The sequence below is a fragment of the Pieris napi genome, chromosome 10 (genome assembly GCF_905475465.1).
Source record: "Pieris napi chromosome 10, ilPieNapi1.2, whole genome shotgun sequence".
In the NCBI taxonomy this organism is placed as follows: Eukaryota; Metazoa; Arthropoda; class Insecta; order Lepidoptera; family Pieridae; genus Pieris; species Pieris napi.
The window spans coordinates 10061599-10076492 of NC_062243.1; the positions used below are offsets into that span (position 1 = coordinate 10061599).

The 14894-nt window shown below is 40.1% G+C and overlaps 1 protein-coding gene across 7 annotated transcripts in view; it reads left to right on the plus strand.

The window, feature by feature from the left end:
* The window catches only part of LOC125053425, a 91585-nt gene that overhangs the window by 32299 nt on the left and 44392 nt on the right, over positions 1-14894 (plus strand). For 5 of the 7 annotated variants that reach the window (XM_047654801.1, XM_047654804.1, XM_047654806.1 and 2 more), the window contains 27 exons: positions 250-432; positions 505-705; positions 818-1108; positions 1421-2572; positions 2649-2984; positions 3060-4319; positions 4498-4803; positions 5234-5548; positions 5651-5968; positions 6051-6362; positions 6449-6760; positions 6836-7147; positions 7237-7557; positions 7638-7952; positions 8030-8353; positions 8446-8754; positions 8971-9291; positions 9373-9687; positions 9959-10282; positions 10368-10682; positions 10770-11102; positions 11188-11487; positions 11564-11890; positions 11976-12914; positions 12996-13931; positions 14181-14495; positions 14579-14887. In XM_047654801.1, the coding sequence (XP_047510757.1) occupies positions 250-432; positions 505-705; positions 818-1108; positions 1421-2572; positions 2649-2984; positions 3060-4319; positions 4498-4803; positions 5234-5548; positions 5651-5968; positions 6051-6362; positions 6449-6760; positions 6836-7147; positions 7237-7557; positions 7638-7952; positions 8030-8353; positions 8446-8754; positions 8971-9291; positions 9373-9687; positions 9959-10282; positions 10368-10682; positions 10770-11102; positions 11188-11487; positions 11564-11890; positions 11976-12914; positions 12996-13931; positions 14181-14495; positions 14579-14887 (11301 nt within the window). The remainder of the gene's footprint in view (positions 1-249; positions 433-504; positions 706-817; positions 1109-1420; positions 2573-2648; positions 2985-3059; positions 4320-4497; positions 4804-5233; positions 5549-5650; positions 5969-6050; positions 6363-6448; positions 6761-6835; positions 7148-7236; positions 7558-7637; positions 7953-8029; positions 8354-8445; positions 8755-8970; positions 9292-9372; positions 9688-9958; positions 10283-10367; positions 10683-10769; positions 11103-11187; positions 11488-11563; positions 11891-11975; positions 12915-12995; positions 13932-14180; positions 14496-14578; positions 14888-14894) is intronic. The other 2 variants (XM_047654802.1, XM_047654805.1) reach the window with 2 other exon arrangements.

Consider the following 14894-nt stretch of genomic DNA (forward strand, 5'->3'; position numbering starts at 1 on the left):
AGGTAAGATAGTATTTATTTACAAGTACACATGGGGTTAGTTTTTGTACGAAACTAGCATGGATGACGAATGAGACCAACATTGAATACATTTAAAGTAATGAGAAGTGACGAGATCGCAAATTAAACTAATGAAACACAATTAATATTAAGATGTATAAAATTGTTTTGCTGTACAATATCGTTCTTGGAGCTCTGTGAATATAAAATTGCATGTGTAAATATAAATATTTTTTTACATTTCACTCAGCCGGTTGCACTCGAAATGAAGAATGTCTTGTGACGGAGGCTTGTATAAATAATGCATGTCAGCATCCGTGTGCGATACACAACCCGTGTGCACCTAACGCCGTCTGTATAAACACAAATCATGGTTCGGATTGTAGCTGCATCGAAGGATTCCAAGGAAACGGATACGTTGGATGTGTACCAGGTAGGAAGATGGATTTTAATGAAATAACTTAGGCAAAACCGAATGTGTTTTTAATAAATAATATATTTTTAGTGGTTGAATCTCGATCAGTTTGCCAGTATAATGAAGATTGTCCTCCGGAGCTATTGTGTGACAGATTAAATAGAGTGTGTATTAACCCTTGTGCTGTGAATACATGCGGTGATAATGCCGAATGTTACCCTGCGAGTCACGGTATTCAATGCAAATGCTTAGCTGGTTTTACTGGAAATCCCTTCTTGGAATGTTATCAAGGTAACTGATTTAATTTTAACATCAACATACAAAAAAATCAAAGTCGGTTCTTGACGTTTATACGCCTCTTTAACGACGTAACAGTAATATTAACATGTTTTACATTTTTTAGTACAAGGATGTCGATCAGACAACGAATGTCCAAATACAGAAGCTTGTATAAATGGTAAATGTGATTCACCATGCCGCTGCGGAATCAATGCCGTTTGCGATGTAATAAACCACCGTGCGTCCTGTAAATGTTTAGCTGGATTCTCTGGGAACCCATCGATTGGTTGTGAACCACCAACAAACCCATGTGTTCCAAATCCATGTGGTAATAACGCTTTATGTGAAAATGACAATGGAAATCCCATTTGCTTCTGTCCTAAAGGTTTAACTGGAAATCCATTCAAAAATTGTAGTAAGTATTAAGTATAACATATACACATTTGTATGAAGTCGCGGAACCACGCAATCTAGCAGACGTATTTCTCCACCTGTTTCATTGATCACTTTATTTTAAACAAGAAAAATCTTTGGGTCTTTTCATAATATTAGCAAGTGTCAAAATAGCGCAAATAAAAAATAACCCACAATGTATCAATATACACGCTGGGGATTAAATGTAGGATTGAAAATACGCACGCCTGACAACTAAGTCAACGCTGTTCGATTCATACATTTTGTTTTCTCGATAAATCTTTAGATAAAGTAATTTTCACAACATTTTCAGTTCCCGAAGGAAATGAATGTGAACCTAACCCATGTGGACCAAATACAGGATGCAGGGTGATAGAAAACAAACCAGCGTGCTTCTGTTTGCCGAACTATGAGGGAAACCCACCTCGTCAACCATGCCAACTGCCAAATAATCCTTGTAATCCATCTCCATGCGGTCCTAATACACAATGTACTGTTTTATCTAACGGTTTCTCAAAATGCACGTGTCTATTAGGATATGTAGAAAGTCCTAATACAGTGAGGGGTTGTGTTGAAGCCAGAAATCCTTGCGAACCTAATACTTGTGGTGTTGGTGCTCGTTGTGATGCAAACAGAATCCCAGCGTGCTATTGTCCTGAAAATACCATCGGTAATCCTTATAAATCATGTAATCATCAAGCTTACTTACCACCAGAAGTATTATGTAAACCTGGAAAATGCGGAAGTAATGCAGATTGTTATGTCAGTAGTAACACTGAAATGTGCTTTTGCAAAGCAGGATTTATCGGTGACCCGTATATTGGCTGTCAACCACAACGGAATCCTTGTAGCCCAAATCCTTGTGGGCCACAGGCGATATGTAATGTAAACTATGAAGGCCAACTCTCCTGTTTATGTCCAGAAGGCAGTACTGGTGATCCTTACAGTTTGAATGGCTGTGTTTCCCGAGAGTGTGAAATAGACGACGAATGTCCATCCAATAAGGCCTGTATTGGATACACATGCCGTGATCCTTGCCCTGGAGTTTGCGGTATAAATGCTAGATGTTACGTGGAAACTCATCATCCCGTCTGCGCTTGTGAAGATGGCTATGAAGGAAATCCCCTTGTTTGTTGCTTACAACCAGAAAGTCAAAAATCGAATAGGCCTTGCGCAAGAACTACTTGTGGCATTAATGCAATATGCCAAGATGTTGGTGAGAAGGCCATTTGTGCCTGTCTACCTGAATTCCACGGTGATCCTCTGATAGAATGTAAACCGGAATGTATAATGAACGCAGATTGTGCATCGGGCGAAGCTTGTATAAATCAAAAATGTGTTGACCCATGTGATAACAACAACATATGCGGAATTAATGCCGTATGTCTATGTTCAGATCACACAGTGTCGTGCTTGTGCCCGGAGGGGTACATTGGTGATCCATTAATACAATGTCTTTACCGACGTAAGTGGAATTTATATAATTATTACGTGTTTCTTAATTTATGTGATTTTATATTAATTGGTTTTATTTGTTACAGCGATTATAATAACACCTGACAATACTACAGTACAACCATGTTCACCGAATCCTTGCGACCCTAATTCTTATTGTGACACATATGGTGATAAATTTGCAGTGTGCGATTTATGTGTTGGACCCAACTCTATTAACAATCCTGCTTGTAGACCAGAATGTCTTTTAAGCTCTGACTGTACGTTTGATAAGGCTTGTATTCGAAACAGATGTGTCGATCCCTGTGCCGGTTCTTGTGGTCTGAATGCTGAATGCTCGGTCTATCACCACGAACCTATTTGTCGCTGCAAACCTGGCTTTGAAGGAAATTCATATGAGGGTTGTAAAGTAAATACTCAAGGTAAGTAATGCGACATTTTGTTAATATCATATTACTTGGAACTTTTTTCTTATAATGTTAATCTTTTTATTTTAGTTATACAACCCAAGCTATGTGATAATATGCAATGCGGGCCTAACGCCGTGTGTGACGAAATAAATGGGATACTAACATGCCAATGTCTCCCTAATTTCTATGGAAATCCGTATATTTCATGCAGGCCAGAATGTGTGGTTAACAGTGATTGCAGTTTAAATAAAGCATGTTTAAATAACAAATGCGAAAATCCTTGCAAGGATATTTGCGGAATAGGGGCGCAATGTGAAACCGTAAACCATCACGCAGTATGCTACTGTCCTCCAAATCTTACAGGCGATCCCTATATTAGGTGCCAGACACAACCCAAAATACCTTCTACATTATCTATATGTGATCCATCACCGTGTGGTGCATACAGCCGTTGCTTAGTCTCAGAAACAGGTTTTGCTATATGTTCTTGTTTACCAGGATTTAGAGGAATACCACCAATGTGTCAACCTGAATGTGTAAGCAATTCTGACTGTGCACAAAAAGACACTTGTGTAAACCAAAAATGTGTTAACCCTTGCCAAGGAAGCTGTGGAGTAGGATCTAATTGCATCGTAGTCAACCATAATCCAATTTGTAGTTGTGGACCCGGGGCAACGGGAGATCCTTTCGTAGCCTGTACAGCGTTTGTTGAAGGTCCATCTTCTGATAAAAATCCATGTGTGCCCTCACCCTGTGGACCAAACTCCGTTTGTGAAATAAGATCAAACCATCCAGTATGTTCTTGCCAGCCAAACTATTCAGGAACTCCACCTTTCTGTAGACCAGAATGTGTAATTAGTCAAGAATGTTCACCAAATCAAGCTTGTATTAATGAAAAATGTAGTGACCCATGTGTGGGCGCTTGTGGAAACAACGCTAAATGTAACGTTATTAACCATACACCATTGTGTAGTTGTATGGAAGGCTATAGGGGCGATGCATTTATAGGATGTATTGCAGTGAACAAAGACGAAAACGTATCGCCATGCAACCCATCACCGTGCGGTGAGAATACTCAATGTACCGTTATTAACAACGCAGCTCGCTGTTCTTGTATTCCACCAAATATTGGTAATCCGTACGCGGGAGGATGTCGACCAGAATGTATTTCAAATTCAGATTGTCCTAACCACCTGGCGTGCTTATCCAATCATTGTAGAGATCCTTGTCGAGATTTATGTGGCCTCAATGCTGAGTGTGTGGTGACTAATCATGTACCCGTATGTACATGCTTCAAAGGATATCAAGGTGATCCATTTTCATCGTGCAGACCAGAATATAGAACACGTAAGTTAAACACTTTCTTTTAAACAAAATACAAATAGCATTGGACATTTAGATGTTCTGCAAAAAAATTGCACGTCCTATTGCTAACTTCCTCCTTCGTTTTTTTAAAGCCGCTTTAAAATCATTAATAGTTTTAATAAGTCATATTTCAATTAATGTTTTGTTAATATTATTTCAGCAACACCATTCAATCCATGCGAACCTTCTAGCTGTGGACCAAACAGTGAATGCCATGTAGTTAACAACCGTGCTGCATGTTCCTGCCGTGTTGGATATCTGGGTGCCCCTCCTACTTGTAGACCGGAGTGCGCAGTTAACTCCGACTGTCCTCCTACTAAAGCCTGCATAAATCTAAAGTGTAAAGACCCCTGTGTAAACAGCTGCGGACTCGAGGCTCGCTGTCACGTGATTGGGCACAACCCTATTTGTACCTGTCCTGAGAACATGCCTGAAGGCGATCCGTTTATCAAATGTTATAGAAAGAGTAAGTGTTAATAGTGTTCATTACCTTCATTTCATTTAAATTTTATTGGAATTTAATCAGTTTCTTTATAAGTGAATTTATTTATTTAGAAAAATCTTACAGCTTATTTAACCATATTACGAAAAAAATTATATCGCAACACCAATTAGAAAGTTTACAGACTTAACAATTACATGAGAGAGAATGCGTGTAGGATATGGTTGTGTGTGTGTGTGTGTGTGCGTATGTGTAACCAAAGCCTATGTATTAAAAGCGGCTTGATTTAGTGACATTAAATGTCTGATAGTGTTTTAAGCATATATTTTTTGAAAGAGTTGCGACGGGAATTAAATATATCTAGTGTTGAAAAAAGTCGTTGTATAGTGTAGGAAGCCGATTAAAATGGGCGTAAATAATGTGAGTAAATTACTTTAAATAATGATGATGTTAGGTATTACGGCACCAGCACCAAACCCGTGTCTTCCGTCGCCGTGCGGACCACACTCAACCTGCCGTAGCGAACTGGGGCGCGCCGTGTGCGCCTGTGAACCTGGAACATTGGGCGCGCCACCTGCATGCCGTCCACAGTGTCTCATCAATCAAGACTGTCCACTCGCCCTCGCGTGTCTTAGGGGTACCTGCATCAACCCTTGTGTCGGTTCTTGTGGCTTCAACGCTAAATGTTCCGTACAAAACCACCAGCCTATATGTTCCTGTGATGATGGTTATTCTGGAGATCCTTTTGCTGGGTGTAGTCCATTTGAAAGTAAGTTTGTTTTTTTTATTTCCGCATTCTTAAGCTTCGGTAGTTATTGATAGTATCACTGCATGAAAACTTGTTCATGAACTTTTTCCACCCTACTTTCAGTTTCTAAAGAAGTTCCTCGACAACCATGCAATCCTTCACCTTGCGGATCTAATGCAATTTGTCGGGAAAGGAACGGTGCAGGTGCATGTACATGTATAGATGAATTTTATGGGGACCCATATCAGGGTTGTAGACCGGAATGTGTTATGAATACAGATTGTGCTCCGGACAGGTCTTGCTTTAATAACAAATGTGTAGATCCTTGTCCGGGCACATGTGGGCGAAATGCTGAATGTAAAGTGACCAATCACGCACCTTCATGTTATTGCTTGACTGGATTTTCTGGAAATCCTCTTCATGCATGTAATCCTATAATAAGTAAGAATCTCTTTCTTTATTCTCCTTATACTTTATCTGAACTCTTTATTGTTATTTCTTTATATACTTTTATTTACTTCAGCTATCCAAGAACCTGTCAATCCTTGCCACCCTTCACCATGTGGCCCGTATAGTAAATGCCGAACTTTTAACGGTCATGCTGTTTGTACATGTCTCGATATGTGTGTGGGATCTCCACCAAATTGTCGGCCTGAATGTATTGTGAGTTCGGATTGTCGACCTGATAAAGCGTGTGTTAATCAAAAATGTCAAGACCCATGTCCGGGTACTTGCGGTGTAAATGCAAATTGCCATGTTGTCAATCATAATCCAGTTTGCAGTTGTTTTATTGACTATACTGGTGATCCATTTGTGCGATGTTACTTGGAAGACAGTAAGTTATTTTGATTTAATTTTAAACCCAAACTTAAAAAAAATTGGTATTATTACTATTCATTATTATTAATGTTTTTCGCGCAGAACATATGGAGCCAGTCGACAATTGTCTACCAAGTCCCTGCGGACCAAATTCTCAGTGTAAAGATTTAGGTGGAGTACCAGTGTGCTCATGCATAAACAACTACATTGGACGACCACCAAATTGTAGACCTGAGTGTACGTTAAATTCTGAATGTCCCAGTAACTTAGCATGTATATCTGAAAAATGCAGCAATCCATGTCCGGGCTCGTGCGGCATACACGCTACTTGTAACGTTGTAAAGCATATCCCCATATGCACATGTGATAAAGATTACACTGGGGATCCATTTTCCGGTTGTTATTTAACTCCAAGTAAGTGTTGCAACAACAATAATCGGTACTAATCATCCCAGATAAATGTTATTAACGAATGCAAATATATTACAGTTATTGAACCGCAACTAGAAAGCCCATGCTCCACATCACCTTGTGGTGCTAATGCCGTGTGTAAAGAGAGACATGGAGCGGGCTCATGCTCTTGTCTGCCCGACTATTATGGTGATCCATACGTAGAATGTCGACCAGAATGTGTTCTTAATTCCGACTGTCCCAAAGATAGAGCGTGCATTAATAACAAATGCAAAGATCCGTGTCCTGGCGTTTGTGGTATGAATGCGGAGTGTCGAGTAAATAACCATGCACCCTCTTGTGCGTGCTTCTCTGGATACGAAGGAAATCCATTTACTTCCTGTTTTATCAGTAAGAAAAACATTTATTTAGTACTTTCTTTGTATATTACATTTGAAAATTGGTTCATATATTTGATTCGTATTTGTTAAACGTTTTAGGCCAAATAGATAAACAGAAACCCGTCCAGCCGTGCAACCCATCGCCATGTGGGCCTAATAGTATTTGTCGAGAAAGTCATGGACACGCCATTTGTGCGTGCCAGGACGACTATTTCGGTTCACCCCCTTCTTGTCATCCCGAATGTATGGTTAGCAGTGACTGTATGCCAAACAAAGCCTGCATTAACAAAAAATGCGTAGATCCATGTATCAGTGCTTGCGGGAAAGACGCGAAATGCAATGTTGTGAACCATAATGCATTATGTAGTTGCCCCCGTAACTATATTGGTGATCCATTTATACAATGTGTTTATGAACAACGTAAGTGTTTTCGTTAATAAATCTAACATAACATAGAAATTAACAAAAACTTAATAATAACAAAACCTAAATCTTTTAAGGTCCTGAACCAAAACCGTCACAAAATCCATGTATTCCTTCTCCATGTGGACCAAACTCACAATGTCGAATGGTAGGTGAAACACCAGCTTGTTCATGTATGGCTGGTTACGTGGGCAGAGCCCCGAATTGTCGCCCCGAATGTATTTATGACGAAGAATGTCCTAGCAATCTTGCTTGTATTCGCGAAAAATGTATGACACCTTGCGATGGTTCTTGCGGCGCACACACTGATTGTATGGTGATTTCACACAAAGCTGTATGTCGATGTCAAGAAAGCTATACCGGTGACCCTTTTAGTGGTTGTTATTTTATTGGTAAGTCTCATTTTGGTAACACCAACAAAGTTTTATATGTTTACACCAAAGTATATTGTATTGTTTCATTCTCGTAGTGACTGTTGCAAGTGAATACGAAAGCCCTTGTGATCCATCGCCGTGTGGTCCAAATGCGTTATGTACGGAAAAAAATTCAGCTGGCGCTTGCACATGTGTCCCTGGTTATTTTGGAGATCCATACATGGGATGCCGTCCAGAATGTGTGACAAATAACGATTGCCATTTCGATCAAGCTTGTTCCAACAACAAATGTGTAAATCCTTGTGAAGGTGCTTGTGGAGTCAACGCAGTTTGTAATGTAGCACACCATACTCCAGTATGCTTATGTATCGAAGGTTATATGGGAAATCCTACGGTATCATGTTATCCACAGAAAAAAAGTTAGTAATTTAAATATGAATTAAGTAAGGAGTATGAAGTTTTGAACAATTGATCATTCACGTTTTGAATAAATCGTTTAATACTGTTTCAGTACCTGTTGAAGAAAATCCCTGTGCACCGTCACCTTGTGGCCCATATAGTAATTGTAAAGTTATAGACGGACACGGAGTGTGTTCGTGTCAAGGGGACTATATAGGGTCGCCTCCTACGTGTAGGCCAGAATGCGTTATCAGTACAGATTGTCCTCAACACCAAGCTTGCATTAAACAAAAGTGTAGAGACCCTTGTCCGGGAACATGTGGAATTAATGCGAAATGCCAAGTTATTAATCATAATCCTATCTGTACATGCAAAGCAGGATTTACTGGTGATCCATTCGTTACTTGTCAACTGGAACCAAGTAAGGAAATAATAATAGATGGCGATAAAAAATATATTATAATAAAACCGAACGTTAACAAAATGTGTTGTTGTATTTTATAAAAACCCTCAATTAAAGTTCACTTATAATTTCTCTTGTATCTTGCTTTCTTATACTTTACTATTCTCTATCAATTTTATATATTTCTTTTATCGATGTTTACTGTTTTCTATACTTGTTATCTTTTTTCCTTAGAACCTATTCTTCCGGTGCCTAAGGGAAACCCATGTGTACCATCGCCGTGTGGCCCCTATTCGCAATGTAAAGTAGTTGGAGAAGCGCCTGCATGTTCATGCTTACCAAACTATATTGGTGTTGCACCAAACTGTAGACCAGAATGTTCTATTAATGCGGAATGTCCTGGTAATCTTGCATGTCAAAATGAAAAGTGTGTAGATCCATGTCCGGGATCTTGTGGCTTTAACGCTGAATGCACCATCGCAAATCATATAGCACTATGCCATTGTATCATTGGATATACAGGTGATCCGTTTAGTGGATGTTCTATCATCGAACGTAAGTTTTTGTGTTAGGAAGTAAATACATGTATGTATACCACATAATTTAAAGTATATTACAAAACCATAACATTAACAGATGCTCCAGAGCCACCACCAAACCCTTGCAATCCATCTCCGTGCGGTGCTAATGCAATATGCAAAGAGAGAAACGGCATTGGTTCATGCTCCTGCCTTCCTGAATACTTCGGTGACCCATACACCGGATGTCGTCCTGAATGTGTTTCGAACTCAGACTGTGACCGAAACAAGGCGTGTTCAAATAACAGATGTAGGGATCCATGCCCTGGTGCCTGTGGGATCAATGCAGAGTGTAGAACTGTTAATCACGCCCCAACTTGCACCTGCCTTACAGGATACACAGGAAATCCGCTAACAAAGTGTGAAGAACAACGTAAGTGTTTATTAATTTTTAATCGATAAGTCTTTATGAGTGTGGCCTCTCTTATCAGAGGCAAGCCCTCTTTTCTATCAGTTCTATCTTTGTATACATAACTAGACAGACGTTTGGCCCCAATCCCATCTGATGTTAAGTGAGATGTGGTCTAATGTAGGGCACGTCTGACCAAAACTTCATAATTAGATATGTGAAGCATTTGAAATAAAAGTGTTTTTGTTTTAAAGTACTGATGCCAAATGATTGATATATTTTGTATATACTACAGAAGTATCGGAACGAGACGAGCCACAACTCAACCCGTGTCAGCCATCACCTTGTGGACCTTATAGTTTGTGTCGGGCAGTCAACGGTCATAGCGTTTGTACTTGTGAAACGGGATACATCGGAACGCCACCTACTTGTCGCCCTGAATGTATTGTTAGTTCAGAATGTCCACAAGACAAAGCATGCGTTAATAAGAAATGTCTAGATCCTTGTCCAAATACTTGTGGGTTGAATGCACGCTGTCAAGTTGTTACACACAATCCAATATGCAGTTGCACTCCTGGATATACTGGCGATCCCTTTACTAGATGCACATTGACAGAAAGTGAGTATGAGTAAATAAAATAACATTCTATCTTAGACTATATTTTTATGATGTAATATGTCAATTTACTATTTAATTTTCTTAGGGACGGTACCAACTAATCCGTGTGACCCATCACCCTGCGGGGCAAACTCGGAATGTCGTGTGATAGGTGACCAAGCGGCTTGTTCTTGCCTACCAAATTATATTGGAAGAGTACCAAATTGTCGGCCAGAATGTTCAATCGATCCTGAATGTCCTAGCAATGCAGCCTGTATTAACGAACGCTGTAAAGATCCATGCCAGAATGCCTGTGGATTAAATGCACTATGTATGACAGTGAATCATAAAGCTATCTGTAATTGCCAGCAAGGTTTCACTGGAGACGCTACTGGGAACTGCATTCAAATTGTTATTTCGTGTAAGTTTAGAAATATTTTTATAGCCCTATGATATATTCTTATTTGCATATCCCAGAATAATTGATTTATTTTCTATAAAACTTTAGCGACGGAAATGACACCGACCTCAAGTCCATGTACCCCTTCGCCGTGTGGACCAAACGCGGAATGTCGTGAATTTAATGGAGCGGGAGCGTGCTTCTGTTCCGAAGGATATGAGGGTGACGCCTACAGCTCGCAAGGATGTCGTAGAGAATGTGAAAACAATGATGATTGTCCATTAAACCTAGCTTGTACGCGTTTCAAATGTATCGATCCCTGTCCGAGAACTTGCGGACAATTTGCACAATGCATTGTTGAAAAACATATACCAGTCTGCACTTGTCCCAGAGGTTATACCGGGGACCCATTCTTCCAGTGTAAACAAATAGTTTTGAAAGGTAAGGCAAACAGTAAATTCTATATTATTAACGACAAAACTTTTATCAAAGTATAGTTTTAATATGAGTCACTTATTCTTTTTAGATGTTCCACCTTCAAACCCATGTGAGCCTACTCCCTGCGGTCCAAATAGTCAATGCAGACAAGTAAATATGCAAGCGGTATGCTCGTGCTTACCAAATTATGTGGGTTCTCCACCATCATGTAGACCACAATGTATTGTAAATAGTGAATGTGATTCATCAAAGGCGTGTATAAATCAAAAATGTGATGATCCCTGCCCGAACACTTGTGGCTTGAGAGCACATTGCCAAGTCAAGAATCATAACCCTATTTGTACATGTCCAGCTGGTATGACTGGAGATCCGTTTACGCAATGTTACCGTAAGCATTTTACATTTTTGAAATATATTTTTATGTCATAAATTTAAAATTCAATGGTGAGAAATTTGTATTACAGAAATTCCATCTAGTACTACCGAACGTCCTCCTTCTTGCACTCCTTCGCCCTGTGGACCCCACTCACGGTGCCAATTGTTATCGAGTGGACCTGCTTGTTCTTGTCTGCCGGGTTATATTGGCTCACCACCATCATGTCGTCCTGAGTGTACAATCAATTCTGAATGTCCGGCTTCCTTAGCTTGCGTTCGACAAAAATGTGAAGACCCATGTCCAGGTTCATGCGGAGTGGAGGCCAATTGTCACGTCTTGAATCATGTAGCAGTTTGCGTCTGTAATGAAGGCTACACAGGAGATCCATTCTCCAGATGTTCTCCAATTAGTGAGGGTAAGTTTCTTCGAATTATTACTATTGTATTTATGTTTCTCGGAATTTAAAATATATGTAATATACTATAAAAAAATGTTTCCAGTTCTTACAACTCCTGCACCGCAAGATCCATGTAATCCGTCACCTTGTGGGTCAAACGCTAAATGTGATAATGGATTCTGTACATGTTTACCGGAATATAGAGGAAATCCTTACGAATCATGTCGACCGGAATGCACCGGCAGCCAAGAATGTCCTAGAGACAAAGCTTGCTTCCGCAATAAGTGTCAAGATCCTTGTCCAGGTGTATGCGGGCAAAATGCCAAATGCGATGTTATTAACCATATACCAAGTTGTTCATGTATTGCTGATTATACCGGAAATCCATTTGTACATTGTCAACCAATGGAAAGAGAAAAGTCTAGACCTAACGACCCATGCCATCCGTCGCCTTGCGGACCGAATAGTATCTGTAAAAATGTAGACAATACAGCCGTATGCGCTTGTGTAGAAGGCTTCCAAGGATCGCCACCAGGCTGTAGACCCGAGTGCGTTGTTAGTTCTGAATGCCCATCAACAAAAGCGTGTGTTAATAAAAAATGTGTTAATCCCTGTATCAACGCATGTGGTCTCTTGGCACGTTGTGAGGTTATTAATCATAGTCCTATCTGTAGCTGTAACATTGGCCAGACAGGAGACCCATTTAAGAGCTGCTTTGACATCATAATAACACCAAATGATCCCGTCGACGCGTGCAATCCATCACCGTGTGGACCGAACTCGATATGTGTTGAAAGAAATGGAAAGGCTAATTGTAGATGCGCCGATGACTATATAGGACAACCTCCAAACTGTAGACCAGAGTGTGTGATTAATCCCGACTGTCCTTCCAATCAAGCATGTATAAGAAACAAATGTATAGATCCTTGTCCGGGCTCATGTGGAGTAAATGCTGACTGTATTATTGTCAGTCACACAGTCTCTTGTGTTTGCCGTGAACAATTTACTGGAAATCCATTTTTACAATGTGTCCCACAAGAAGGTATATTTGTGTTTAAATTAGTTGAATATAACTATGATAATATAAGCTAAACTGTAAGTGTTATTATTTTATCTTTTTCAGAAAAAGTTGTGAAACCATGTGACCCTTCACCCTGTGGAATGAATGCTGTGTGTACTCAAAGAGATGGAGCTGGTGCATGTTCTTGCTTAGAGGGTTATCAAGGAAATCCATATGAGGGATGTAGGCCTGAATGTGTTTTAAGCTCAGATTGTTCAGCAGACAAATCTTGCATTCGTAATAAATGTGCTGATCCATGCCCAGGAATCTGTGGAAACTTTGCTGAATGTACTGTAGTAAATCATGTGCCTACATGTGCTTGCCTTAAGGGATATTCCGGCAATCCTTTTGTACAATGTGCTAGAGATGAACCAATAGTGGAAGTTAAACCTTGTCAGCCCTCACCGTGTGGTCCAAATAGTGTTTGTAGAGAAAACGGTGGCTTAGCCTCTTGTGAATGTTTACCAGAATATAAAGGAGCACCACCTGATTGCCGCCCAGAATGTACTGTGAGCAGCGAATGTCCACCTGATCGTGCCTGTCATAAACTCAGATGTGCAGATCCTTGCAGAGGAACTTGCGGTCTTGGTGCACATTGTCAAGTTATTAACCACAGCCCATTATGTAGCTGTCCCGCGGGCACTACTGGAGATCCCTTTAGTCGGTGTCAAGAAATAGAGTATAGTAAAACAGAAGATCCGTTGGAGCCCTGTTCTCCCAATCCTTGTGGTCCTTACAGTGAATGTCGACCAATTAATGGCTACCCTTCATGTTCGTGTAACGGCGATTATTTAGGTACGCCGCCAAATTGCCACCCTGAGTGTCTAGTCAATACCGACTGCCCATCACACCAAGCCTGTATAGCTGAAAAGTGCACTAACCCTTGTGAAGGCTCATGCGGATTTAGAGCCGAATGTCGTGTACAAGACCATATACCTATTTGCAGCTGCCCTACAAGATATTCTGGAGATCCATTCATACAATGTGCGGAAGTAATCGGTAAGATATTCACACACATACAGAGGAATAAATACTTTTAAAATTTTCTTTGGTTTACGCGAGTACTACAGTTTATAGCCACTCCTTAATCACCATTGCTCACAATATAATTTCTTGCAATGTATATGTAAATAATGTAAGAAATTGTTTTTATACCTATGCGGTAAAAAAAGTTTTATTTCAATATAAAAAAGATCTTTCTTATTAAAAAAAACAGTATATACTTAATAATAACTTTCTACGTTTTAGTATCAACGCCCCCACCAACTGCAGACCCTTGCAATCCATCACCATGCGGATCAAATTCCATATGTGATAATGGCGTTTGCCTTTGTGCTAAAGGATTCTTTGGAGATCCTTATTTCGGTTGTCGTCTTGAATGCTCAACAAATGGAGAATGTTCACCAACACGTGCTTGTCATGGTGGAAAATGCTTGGATCCCTGCCCTGGAGCCTGTGGGACTGGTGCCATCTGTTCCGTTAACAACCATATACCATCATGTTCTTGTGCAGTCGGTACATCAGGTGATCCATTCTCATACTGTACGGAGATCATAAAAGAAGGTAATATATTCTAAAAAGTTTAACCGTTAATAGTTTTTAGGCTAGTCTAATAATTTATTCTAAATTTACTTTTAAATTCGTAGAACCACACCGATCGCCATGTACTCCATCTCCTTGTGGACCATACAGCGAATGTACAGTGAGTACCAACGGTGCGGCTGCTTGTTCGTGCCGCTCTGGTCACATTGGGTCACCACCAACTTGTCGTCCAGAATGTCTCGTTAGCTCTGAATGTAAATTACAAGAAGCATGTATAGACCATCGTTGTCGGGACCCGTGTGAAGGAGCTTGTGGTCGTGGAGCACGCTGCCAAGTTATAGCACATTCTCCAATATGTACCTGCACTGATGGATATTCTGGTGATCCGTTCACTTATTGCTCACCAGTACCGAGTATGTA